This window comes from Vanessa atalanta, chromosome 4 (genome assembly GCF_905147765.1).
Source record: "Vanessa atalanta chromosome 4, ilVanAtal1.2, whole genome shotgun sequence".
NCBI lineage: Eukaryota > Metazoa > Arthropoda > Insecta > Lepidoptera > Nymphalidae > Vanessa > Vanessa atalanta.
Genome location: NC_061874.1, coordinates 2,092,869 through 2,106,751, shown reverse-complemented (window position 1 = coordinate 2,106,751; position 13,883 = coordinate 2,092,869). Strand labels below are relative to the sequence as shown.

The following is a 13,883-nucleotide window of genomic DNA, read 5'->3' as shown; positions in this document are numbered from 1 at the left end:
GACACAACTCATCTTCAACGTTCGTATTCATACGTACCTATATCAAAACCTGTTCGAATCCGTATTCAAGATTTTGTTTTTAGTAGTCATTAAATTAAAGATAAAAAGGCAATTTTAGTGTTTAATGATGAAATTATCTTAAGAGTAAAGTTACTAAATTAGAATATATAATTAAAAAATATAATGAAATTATATTCAAATACTACATGTAGTGTACAGAAAAATAACAACAGTTTAATAAATCTCACTTACTTGATTCAGTTCTTTTTTCGTGATATAATAAAATTATTAAATAAATAATAATATTAACGCTCTTTTTGTTTTGTCATACTTCCAATGGATGTATATTTTTTTGTCATTTAATGTTCATTAATGAAGTAAGCACGGACATCAAAATAGTAGTAAGTATTTATCATATTTTGTATTTTTAAGTTAATCTCTATTAGCACTAGTCAATTTAATTGGCATATACATATTATCAGAATTCGTTAAAAAATATTTCCAACTGTATTAGTTTTTGTACTAAATTGCTTGGTAAAGTCGACGGCGCTATGACTAATAGATGTATTTGGCTTTTAATTGGTGGCACTCGAGCGTTCTTGCAAATCTCTTGTCCCTAGTGATGGAAGTTTCCATTTAAATCTAGTTTTTTTTGCCATGTCGGGTCTAATAATTCCTCGTTGTTGTATAACAATACGTGTCATACCTATCTATTTTTTTATAGACTTATTACTCATTATCACTATTATTCTTATAATATATAAAGCTACACATTGTATTATAAAATAAAATGTCACCAAGTTTATTAGCACCTTCGCTGACATCACTTATTGTGTACGTTGTTACATTGTACACAATAAAGGGTAACGGTAACTGAACTGCTAAATTACAAAATATTGTCTAAAAGCTGAACCTCTTTTTACCCGCGATAAATTTACCTCTACCTATAGAACACAAACCGTCACCCCATTTTACCCCGAGGGGTGGATTAAAAAAGTAGCCTTCCTAGGATTCAAACTATTTTGAAACCAAATTTCATCTATGCCGTTTTAGCGGTTTAAGCGTGAAGAGATAACAGACAGAGTTACATTCACATTTATATTATTAAGTAGTATAGTTATCGTTTAATGCGTGAGACATAGATATTTATTATGAGGTAAGAATTAAGATGGCCGTTCATTTTTTAAAAATGAAACAAAAAAGAACAACAAAGGCATTAAGCTAAGATTACGGATCAAGTTCTTTTTAATTCTTTTTTTAGTCTGTATTCAGTAAAGAAATTAACAGAAAATAAAAATAATTCACCGATTAAAAAACGAAACGAAACGTAAGTCGATTCGTAATCTACACTAATATTATAAAAATATAAAATTTGTTGGTTTTTATATAAGTTAAGGTAAAGTTAAAGTCAAAAATCTTTATTCAATATAGAAGTGTTACACTTGCTTATTGTTAGTCAAAAATCTACCACCGGTTCGGAAATTATTAAGCTGAAAAAATCCGGCGAAACGAACTCAGCGGGAACACTAAAATTCACTATTCACAAATTCTATTGGTTACAAAATTATATTCATATAATTGAATGGAAAATATGCATATTAGCTCACCTATCAATTTTTTATTTAACGAATATACCCTTAGTTAATAAATTACACCCGGGCGAAGCCGAGGCAGGCAAAATCGCTAATGTTTGTATAATTATGTTTTCTGTCTCAAAAAGATAGGACATTAGGCTGCGATAAATCGTAAATAAAGAAATATTGACAATGTCCATGATTGAGTATAAACGGGGTGCTTAACTTGTACAATGGAGAATTGTGAAAATAATACTCGTAGTTCCTATCTAATAGCGGCTTGTAATACTTTTTCCAATAATTGGATTCGAATATTGATCCACTTTGCTGCTCCACTTTGAAGACTTTTTGTTTCTGCTATCCATCATGCATTTGTACTGATTACATAACCGCTGGTAAATAGGTTGGTGGGCTTTTAAATAAATAAATAATTACAATTGTCAATATTTTGATAAGTTAGGAAAATCTTTCCCTTTCCTTTTTTAAAAAAGAAGCAATTCGCTTAATTACGAGAACTTACGAGACTCGAACGAACATGAACTTATGGATTCACTTAAGCAGCCGGTGAGCACCTGCGTCGGCCTAAGCGTCAGCGTGCCGTTACTCTTCTCAACCCAGCGCCTCAGGTGATAGCGGACCGCAGTCCGCATCCACTGCCAGCTGAAAGGGAAACACCGAGCTGACGAGAACATCCAGTGACACCTCGGCGCCTGTACCTCTTTTCAATAGAAAATGAGAAAAGCTTATTGCGAAAACCATTTAAATGTATGATACGAGAAAAATAATAAATATTTTAGTAAAAATTATAACAACGGAATTTGTTCCGTGTATTAGCAACCATAATTTTATAAAAAAATCATGTACTTTGTAAAATCCCTGTTTTGTGGAAATTGTGCAAAAATAACAACGCAGGAAAATCATATCTATCCGTTTATGACACATACTTCCATACTCTAAATTTATTTCTTGATACAAAAAATAATTAAATATTTTTTATAACAAGGAAAATCATATAAATATTGTAATATAATTTTAAAGAAATTGTTACATAGTAAGTAATAAGTAGCACCCACCATGAATTATTGGAGGAGCCATAGATTTCCATGACGCAGGGATTTTATTATTTGTAATTGTAAGCTATTTCCCTTAGTAATTAAAAATAACTTCTTTTATTGCAAATACTCAGAAGTTATTATAAAAACTACGCGAGGAATAAATTATAGTTTACTTTTTTGTAAGTTGTTTTATTAAATTATTTGTTGAATAATAATAACAATACATTAATTAATGGTTAATTGGCGTGAAATAAAAAAACATATTATGTAAATAACTTGTTTCTTAATATAAAATTACACAGCTGTAATTAATAAACTTACTACTGTTATAAATAAAATCAAATAAGATTTCAGTAGTAGTTTCAGGAAGACAGGTAAAACGAGCCAATCTACGATATCACGAATTTTCTAAACTTTACTTTTTTATTTTTAGCATTAGCAGCCTGTAAATTTTCCCACTGCTATGCTAAAGGCCTCCTCTCCCTCTGAGGAGAAGGTTTGGAGCATATTCCATCACGCTGCTCCAATGCGGGTTGGCAGAATACACATGTGGCAGAATTTCGTTGAAATTAGACACATGCAGGTTTCCTCACGACGTTTTCCTTCACCACCGAGCACGAGATGAATTATAAACACAAATTAAGCACATGAAAATTCAGTGGTGCCTGCCTGGGTTTGAACCCGAAATCATCGGTTAAGATGCACGCGTTCTAACCACTGGGCCATCTCGGCTCACTTTACTTTACTTGTTTTATAAATGTATACTTTTTAATATATTCATAATTTTAAACTTAAAAAGGTGCGTGGCCGGACGATCTTGATGAATATCTAAGGTATTTTACTGATTTGTATATTATGTTTACATACATATAGAATTTATTTTAATAAGTAAGCAAGAGTTGTTTATGTTTATTAGGGATGTTCTATGTTTAACAAATAAATTTCATCTATTTTCCTGTTCCTGAAAATAATTCTGTGGTTAAAATATATTTCCAACTACGCCATAAAAGTATTTTTATTTAAACCCGAATATTTTTTATCGTATTTATATAACTTTATAAATGAAAATAACGATTTTTATAACTGCGTATATATACATATATCTACTTATATTGTAATGGTACTGACTCCGTAATACGTTACTCACTATATACAGTTAAATGTTAATAAGTTATAGGTTAATAAAAACAGTCGATTTTTTCAGTTACAAACTATTTTTAAATTTTAGTATTATTAAATTTCCATGTATACAAATTTAACGCAGGTAAAAAGTCGATAACGAATATACTTGTATTTTATAAACATAGTTTAGTCTAGAGAGCGTGTTTGTTCTTTCAATGCACATTACTATAATTTTTTTATTAAAAATATTTGTGATTATTGTAAGGCTTTATTAATAATTAAGGGAATATTCAAATATTAAACGTTCATTAACCAACTATGGTTCATAAAAGAATGAATATAATGAAGCTAATTCTTCATAGTTTAAAATGTTACAGCATTACTCATCTATCATTTATCAGTGTGCTCAACTAACGACTAAATACATAGTTATGTACAGGAAAACCTGTTACGAACACGGACAGCTAGTGTTGTATATCTTAGTAATGAGTTAATATATATTATAATCATCCGATCAACGTACTTTGATTGTTTTGTTTAAGTATGTAATACTATATCCTGCATTTACTAAATTATGTACTGGTATAATAATTATACCCTTTTAAATCATATCAATGAGTAAAATGGTTTACAAGAAATAATTGAGTTGGTTTAAGACTTAATAATGGCTAGTGACATACTAATTAATACTGCTAGGAATATATAAAATTATTAAAAAATAATAATATTGTCTATGCCTAAATCTCATTGTATTTGATTAGATCTATATGGATGACTCAGTTATTATAATTAGTATATATTGAATCAACAGATACATAAGACCAAAAATGAATAGTGGTAACAAAACTAATACTTAATCTGTAAATATAATAAATTTTAACAAGATTTCGCAAGTAATATCAAACGTAAATACAGGTAAAACAGGCAAGTATAGCGCCTTAGAGTCTATAGTGTAAAGTATTATAAGCGTCACATCCACAAGTAAAGTATAATCTAATTCTACTAACTTGTGACGGTTATAATGTGTTAACGATTCATTGAATAAAAATAGCAATTAATTAAAATGTTTAAAAGAGAGAAATTATAAGATAATTTATTTTGTATATTTAATTAATTAATAAAAACATTTAAAGGTGGTACTATATTAGTTAAAATACTTTAAATATGAGAATTATTTTGGCAATAGATTCCTATATGAAACATATCATATTCATTACCGTCTTTACCATAGAGCACATAGGGCACGTGCCCAGGGCCCCCCTCCCCATCCTGATAGGGCCCCAAAGAACCAACAATTTACCAAATTAAACCAAAAAATATATAGCAAAAGGGCCCCAAATACATGGGTGCTCAAGGGCCCCAGCACAGCTTGAGACGGCTCTGATCATATTTATATATATATTATCCTGAGAACATGTTAATTGTATCAACAAGTTGTTCTCAGAATATCCAACTTCTATTTAGGATTATTTTAGTTAATTTAGCTTTGGTCGGTCGCGTTGAATACATTGATTGATGACGATGATGATATATTGATTCGCAGACGATGAAAAAGTATTTTAGAGGCTAGGTAGGGCGATCAATATGACTATTTATAATTTTATATAATAGAAGTTGGATATACTATTAATAATTTTATATAATAGAAGTTGGATAATCATTTTGTGATTGGCTTTAATAAAGCGGTGATCGATACGTTTAATTTTATAGATGTGAATAATATAATGATGATTCCACACAGAAGCAGCGTACTCTAAAATTGATCTTACAAAAGCATTATGTAATAAAATAAGCGTTAACGGATGCTTTAATTCTTTAGAAATACTCAGCACCAAGCATTCAGTAAGACTTATCAGCTATATAACCGACGTGTTCATCGAAAAGTACCTTGGAGTCAATAAAAACAAATACAATACAATCCATGATTATAGTGTCTCTATTGATTACTTCGCCGTTCAATTTGTATTGTATTTTAATCAATAGTCACTATTTTTCTAGTAAACCTTATAACGTTGAACTTTTTAAGAATAGGAATTTTGTTAACAATAGGCCCCCTAAGACAATTAAAATCTTTCTAAAAATCTATGTAGTATTCGGGTTTTTTTTTTCGTTGTTTTATGTATCATATTGTTATCAGCATATATGTTGAGTGCCTAAAAACTAAAATGATATCGTTTATATATATATATGTAAATGTTGTTTACACCTTTAAAGACGTATCACTTTGTATGTTACCTAAGTCAAATATTAATTTTAAGTGCTTAGTGATAAGTTGATCGTGTAACTTTTCCAATAAATAAATAAATAAATAAATAATAATAATGGTCCTAAATGTGAACCTTGGGTTACCCTGGGCGGCGCAGGAATAAAAGATGAACCTGTCTGGCGTCTGTTAGATAAGATTAAATTCAACCCATGTAATCGATGTATCGATAATTTTTCGAGAAGGATCTAATGAGAAGTTTTATTTAAAGCAATACAATGATAATATAATATATAATAATATATAATAATTTTAATTTTAATTTTCAGCGACCATCTAGTAACCGTCCTTCGCATATGTGACCAAGGCAATAAATGCATATAAATTAGTTTCAGTAGATCTTCTTTTATTAATCCGAGCTAGTATGTATAATATTTATTAGCCTGTTTGTTGAAAAAAGTAGTTTTAGTTGTTCCCGAGACATTTATGTTAATATATCGAAACTCGATCTCAAAGACGTTATGCAGATTTAAAATCCTATTCCACTATAGTTTTAGGTATTAACAAGTCATTTAGGTATTTGTAGGAGAGCATATGAACAAACACTTATTATCCTTAATCTACATCAGAGGCGTAGAATACCTATACCTGAAAGCGTAACATATTTTTTCTTACCATAACAAAACCAACATGAAGAAACCCTTGTCATGATGACGTTTTTGTAAATACAATTAAATATGTCCTCGTTGTAATCTACGGCAGTGATATAACTGGCCATGACATTATAGTCGGTTTATATCATAGCACATCTGAGTTAAAAATTCCATGTATTTAATTATCTATGTAATTGATGGAGAAGAGTAACTACTGAGCAAGTCGCCAGTCTCCTCTGCAGAATCTACATTCCGAACCTGTATTAAATTAAGTTTCTAAGTCTTGCTAAACTCTTATATTTAAATTGTATTCAAATAATGTCTGCGGGTTAGCCTGGAATATTTGGAAGATGGACGAAATAGTGTAACTGATCGATTTGATATTTGGACTAACTGAAAATACATTTCTCGTGACATTGTCTCTCCGAGATAGTTAAAAGTAAAAACATCGCCTTTAAATATTAATTGTATTATAAGCTGAATTTCTGTAAAATATTTACATATATAGAGCTTGTGTTCTATACTGTATCTTGCTCGATGAAAATCAATTTTTAATTCAATCTTCACAAGATACAACCAATCCTTTATTGAACATGTTTTTTTTCTTATACGGAAATGTAATAAACAGGTTATTTCAACGGTTTCTTGTTTACGAATAGGCCATAATTGCTCTTCAGTTCGTTTTAAGAGAACTAGGGTGAGAACTAACTCGTTTTTTGAATGTGGTATTGATAATAATTCTACATCATTGTATTTCATCTAGTCTCGTGTGATCCTTCGCCCTTTTTATCATCCAGATCCAGTTTTGTTCTAATAGTATTTTTAAAGATTTTGTAAAATAATAATTAATTGTAACATCATCATATCCGAGTCTAGTAAGTAAAAAAATGCAAAAACTCTAAGAAATTTTAGTATTAATTTTAAAAATATTGATTGATTAGTGTATTTCATTGACATCCTAATACACGAAAACTTGATAATTATGACATCGGTGTGTCTCAAGTAGGCTGTTACAATGTAGAATCAAACTCTGGGTTGAAGTCTAAATCAGTGATAATAAATAACACACTCGTGCTAAATAAAAATTGGATAAAAATAACAAAAGATCAGAACTTTGTTTTTGATCAGGTTTAGTGTGATAAGGATTGTATCGGTATTTTTTTAAGAATAATTGTTAGCAACTAGAATTTTCTTTTTTTTTTATATTTGAGTGTGATATATTTATTTACAGGTAACAGTGAAAAGGTTTGATAGGTTTGATTGATAAAAAGATTTTATAATTAATTGTATAAACTATTATTTTACTGCGAAATAATGTTAAATGAAAAACCCTCAGTTATGTTAATTATATTAAATACGTAAGAACTTATAATTTCTCTACTACGAACTCCTATTATGTTTACAGATAACCATATGATAAATCAATACTACGTTTTAGCAAAATATGTAAATGATTTAAATAATCGCCGTTTAGTGACCTTTTGTATATAATGTATTCATACATTTGTCCAAATAGTTGTGATATATAAGAAAATAACTCAATAAAACTAATAAAAAAAACCTGTATTTCAATTTGCAATTTCAAAAATGATGTTCTTTACCTGGTCGCATAATATCTGATATTAGCAATCTGTAAGATATAAAATATTTAAACAAAAATTAATAGGCGTACACATGTTAGAAATATATCATTAATCGTTCACATCCGTCCTCACACACTTCATCCATGTCTCCTTAGGTCGGCCTCTTCCCCTCGCTCCCTCTGCGCTCAGGCTCATCACCTTTAGTACCTAACTTGTCTTCTCTCTACCATCTCAAACCTGTAAGTTTCCTATCACTTTTACAGTTATTATATACTCGTTTGTTATTCTAGCCATCTCGTTATTCCACACATCCATCTCAACATCCTCATCTTGTTGTTACATGCAATTTGTTTTCATCCTTCTTCGCGGCCTAGCATTCAGATCCATACATGACAATACATGAGAATCTATGCGGAATATATTTTATAATAATTACGGATATAGTAAATAAATGGCTAAACAAGACTTATAAACTCAAGTGATAATAATGCAAAAATATAACTGAAATTAACGAAAAAATATTTCCTTTAAGCAATGCTAGTTCGACACGTTTTTTCATTTCTACATTTTAATAGAAACTATTTTATCTACGTTAAACGCAATGAATATGTTTAATAATCTGTGCAATAAAATATAGGTAATAGGATATACCTGCGAAATAATAATTGCAGAATAGGTTATATTAACTTTATTCTTATAAATTAGTAAGGCACACATTAGCTTTGGTTATATTATTACAATAGTTTTTAGTGACTTATACGACTATATTTTACATAATGATATATTTAACACTAGTTACATAAATTTTCTTTTTTATACTATAATAAATAATTGTTTTAAGCACATTTATGTAGTTCGTTTTGTTTCAATAAATTTGTACAACATTTTAAAATGTATGTTATTATTATATTGTAACTTCGAATAAATACTTTGTACAAATTTATTTGAAATTTACTAGAAACGTACCACCCAGTTATATAAACACGGCTTATCCATATAAGCGTATTAAAGCGACGTCGAGATTCGTAAATTTTGGCGAAATAAAAAAGTACAACACGTCGCTGTAAATTGACAAAAAAAAAAAACAATTTATTGAAATAGACTTTTATCTAACTCTTATTAATAAACCCACTTTTTGGATTTATTATTTATTTGTAAAGTTCCCTGTAAGTAGTGGAACTTTTGCCTAGATAATTTTGAAATATAATTTATTTTTTATTTTGGATGTGATATTGTATCTACTGTTGGTTGTCCTAATGAAAATAAAATAAAACATATACCATGCATTATTTGTTTCTATAGTAAAGTACGGTTTTAATTAAAATTTTGTCTATTATTTGAAAAGGGTAATTTATTTTTTACATATTTACAAAAAAAAAATTGCAGTCCAATAAAGAATAATTGAGTTTGTTAAAAAAAAAAAACAATAATTGACAAAGTTATATGACAAACGGCATTTAGGTAATGATGAAAAAATATCGCTAGATTGTTAGAGATAAACTTAAGGTACTTATAATATTAAGCAATGTATGTTTTTTGTCGCAGTTGAAGGCGAAATTGATTTATTGGTTAAAGAACTTAGTATTATTGCCTCGTCAGTGTACATAAATATATTGGTTTGACAATTTTGTATGTAGAACTTGATCTAAATAGAATTACGAACTTAGATATGCAGCGATGAGATGTTATATATATATATATATATATATAGACATTAGAGATTATATTTTCAATTTACATTGATAAAAAATGTAATTACGTGTACGAAACGTCACGAGGCGTTCCTAAGACCGCAAATGAGACCAATCGTGACATGTTAATCATGTACCCACAGATAATGTTACTTTTAAATTAAATAAATGAAATCCCAAAAAAAAAATAATGACGGACAAAAAAAGCCAAACTAAAATATAGTTTACAGTGTTCTAATCATTTTTTTTTTAAATTATATTATTGTTTTTTTTATTTATTCTATATATTTCGATGTAATTTAATTTATACATAAATTATGGCTTAAATTTCATTAACAAATATAGCACCTTTATTTTTAAAATAACGCGATACAAATTACGTGTAAAATATACACACCTATAAGTTATAAAATATTACATTTTTTATAGGTTTTTTCTAAAGTGCAAATATACTTTAAAATAGGCAAAGATTAAAAAAAATATAACCAATGATCATATTATTAAATGCCAGTTGTTTTAGAAATATTTTTTTAGAAATACAAATTCTTTATTATTATAATATATTATTATAATAATTTATATCACGTTTAAAATAACATTACAAATTGCACGCTTAACACAATAATATAAATTCGGTCTTGGTGTCTAAAACTACTAACTAGATACGAACATTTTTTTTAATTCTAAGACAGTGTAGCACTGATGAACACACATACAGGTTTATCTACATATTGGAGATTCTACAGATTTTTCATAATTTTCTGTAAATTTTTCATCTTATTTAGTGTTTAAGATTTCTAAGAGATTTCTTTATTATCAACATAAAGATAATAAATATATATAAATAAGTAACGCAGCCTTAATTGAAAATATATAAACATTTTTTTTCCCACAATGTCTATCTAATATAATTAACAAAACAAAACAAAACTTTACAATAATAATTTGATTATGTGTAAATTATATTAAAATATGTGTTCAAATTAAATACTTTTACTAAATAATGTTTCCAACGATTCCAAAATTAAATTATAACAGACTTTAGCTTAAATGCTGACATTATCGCTGATCGTTGATATTGGAATTTTTTCTTCCTTGTCGGGGTTAGAATGCAATGGACAAGGCGCACGTTTAATTGTTCTCTTAACTTGAGTTCGTTTAGCGATCTTTGGGGGTCTCTGCGGTTGCCTCGCTATTGGTGCTTTGGTTAAGTCACCAACAGAAGCCGACTTGTCGATAACCTTGCACTTATTAGGAGGCGCAGGGTTAGGCCGGGGTCAGTCGATCACGTGTTTTATCTTCACATACAGCACGCACGAGAAGAAAAACCCGAATATAGGTATGACAGACATCCCAACGCCTACTGCTGCTAGTATAATAAGGTTGTCTCGTATGTGGTTTGTAAATTGGAGCATACATCCCTGGAAAAAATAAATGACAATTTGCTTAGTCTATAAAAATATTATTTAAATGTAATTACGATAAGGTTGAATGATATGAATAACCTGAAATCTAATGACTCGTAGACATAAAAGTTCATGGACGAATTAGTGAATGATACTTATACGGAAGATGGACTGTTTTATAAATAATTTTAAATATTACTAATATATTCTAACTAATATCGTATAAAACACCTTGTGTTCAAGGAGTACATATAGGATAAATTTTAAGATAGGTGTATTTATGTAAAACGGTAATAAAGAAACTAAATTCGCCGGCCCGAACTCACTCTCCGAGTCATTCGTGGCAACTAACGATAATAATCGACTATTTGTGCAATTGCTACTCGCAGCTCCAGATAGGGCTGGCCGGGCAGGAGACTCACGTCGTAGTAGATGTTGGAGGGGTGGTCGCGGGCGCCGCAGCGCGCGCGCACGCTGCGGCAGCACGAGTCGGGCACGAGCAGGCGCGGGTCGTGCTCGTGCCACGCGCTGCGCCGCCAGTCCGAGTAGCGCAGCGCGCCGCAGCACTTGAACTGCGGGCCCACACTAGACTTACTTTCTCTCCTAACATTTTATTTACATACCTCCGGTTGAGTTTATATATATTTTTATCTTTGGTATCTATTTTTATTCAGTAGTATGCCTTAAGTAGTGATGATTTTTGAGATGAGATTTAAATTTATAGGCCAAATCGATTTAACTTATTGATAACGACGATGAGGCCGATATATTTGGACACGCGACGATCCCCTGAAATCTCAATTGAAACAAACGCAACAAATATCATAAGAACAATAATTTTACACAGTAACTAAGATAAAATACCAATTTATTATTGAAACCACTTATTGTGTGTTCTCAATTCAAATGTTCAAATTCTCAATGTATGCGGCTAAAAAAATTGTAAAACATTGGAAAATTTTTAATTGCACACCTTCGTCGCTCTTTTTATGGGAAAATCGAGCTACCAAAAAAACAGGACATATTATTTGAGATACTGATAATATGTCCTGTAGATGAAACGTACGTGTAATGTTAGACTTTTTTATATATTTATAAATACACAGAAAAAATGTCCATAAGTCGTTGTTTTAGTTTTTATAAACTAATTAATTTGTTTCATGAATCTACTCAATATTACATCGAATTCAAATTGCTATACATTTATCTTTTATTTTATTGTACTATCAAAAGATTGAACAAGATTTAAAGTGTAATAGCCGAGACCACTGAAGCATCTTCAGAGTCTGGTACCTCAGTCTGCATGCTGTCGACAGCGTTAGTGACGATGGTATCCAGCGCGTAGTTGGTTATGAAGGTGGTGTTCAGCTCCGCCCGCAGTTCGTCCTCGACAGCCACCTCGTAGTAGTACGCGAGGCCGCCCGCACCCGCCTCCAGGATGAACGTGATCAGCAGGAAATATGTATACTGAAATATTACAAGAGAATATTTCGATTTTTTAAAAGCTTTCATTTCAATTGCAATGTTCGTTTGTCAAATCTAGCAAAATTAATTAAAACTAATTATTTCCATCGTATAGAGTTGAAATTTTACGTTTGTTCAAGCAAGCCTGACATAATTTCATATCGTGGATTGGCTCTAAATCAATGATTCCCAAAGTGGTCCAGGACCCAGTGGTCCATGCAAGCGACTGTTATTAGTTCAAACTTGCAAAGCGCTATCCGCCCGACAATGCTTAATGCTTGTTCAGACATGAACTTGATCAAATGATGCCAAAGGTACCTTTCTTTTTTTTTTCTCTTCATCAGTTTGAGAGAATCACTAACAAATTCATAGATTTTAATTGCTGAAATACTCGTAGGGTTAAAAATAGAATTAAAAGCACTAATATTAAACAAATTTAAATTTAGTTCATATTTTAGTGTTTCTCTCAAACTGTGGTTACGGACAGATGCCAATAGGTGGTCCACGAGAAAAATAAGTTTGGGAACTACTGCTCTAAATCAAGGAACTTCTCAACAATATTTATTTATTAACAATAGATTCCGAATGTTTACGTTATTATTCGATTTAAAATAGATAAAATCCCATAAAAAGCGCTACGCTTTTTATGGGATTTCGACTGTGATTTTCAATTTTATCAAGGAGCAATACTTTGAGTGAGCCAGTGTAACCCAAGACACAAGAGACATAACATCTTAATTCTGATGATCGGCGGCATCTGCAAAATGTGTTAATTATATTTGCATTTAAATAGTGAAATATTAAACGAAAAACAAAAATTACTTACACACAATAAACTGGTTCTGTTTTCAGTCTTAAGACCGCAGCAGCCGAGGGCGCAAAGCGGTACTCCTAAAGCACCGGCGATTATAAGGAGGTATGCAATCGCGGGGTACGTGGGCGTCGGCAGGAGAGAGACGAACCTATGTCTAGACGTAACTGTCCAAGCGCCCACTAGTAGAACGCCGGCTCCTGCAAACTAGATATGTAGAAATTAGTTACCAGTAATCAGACGCGGCTTCGCTTCGCACGGGTAGAATAAAGCTCAACAAAAAACTTTTATAAATAATAATTAGTCCCATTGGTCGGCATA

General features: G+C 30.5%; 1 protein-coding gene across 4 annotated transcripts in view; it reads right to left on the bottom strand.

Annotated features, from left to right (window-relative positions):
• Positions 1 to 10,397: 10,397 nt before the first annotated feature.
• The window catches only part of LOC125077739 (CD151 antigen-like), a 107,324-nt gene continuing 103,838 nt past the window's right edge, over positions 10,398 to 13,883 (bottom strand). For 3 of the 4 annotated variants that reach the window (XM_047689764.1, XM_047689765.1, XM_047689766.1), the window contains 4 exons: positions 13,578 to 13,769; positions 12,581 to 12,754; positions 11,710 to 11,859; positions 10,401 to 11,302 (listed from right to left, as the gene is read on the bottom strand). In XM_047689764.1, coding sequence (XP_047545720.1) covers positions 11,159 to 11,302; positions 11,710 to 11,859; positions 12,581 to 12,754; positions 13,578 to 13,769 — 660 coding nt within the window. In that variant the 3' untranslated portion in view covers positions 10,401 to 11,158. Of the gene's footprint in view, positions 11,303 to 11,709; positions 11,860 to 12,580; positions 12,755 to 13,577; positions 13,770 to 13,883 lie in introns of all 4 variants that reach the window. The other variant, XM_047689767.1, reaches the window with a different exon arrangement.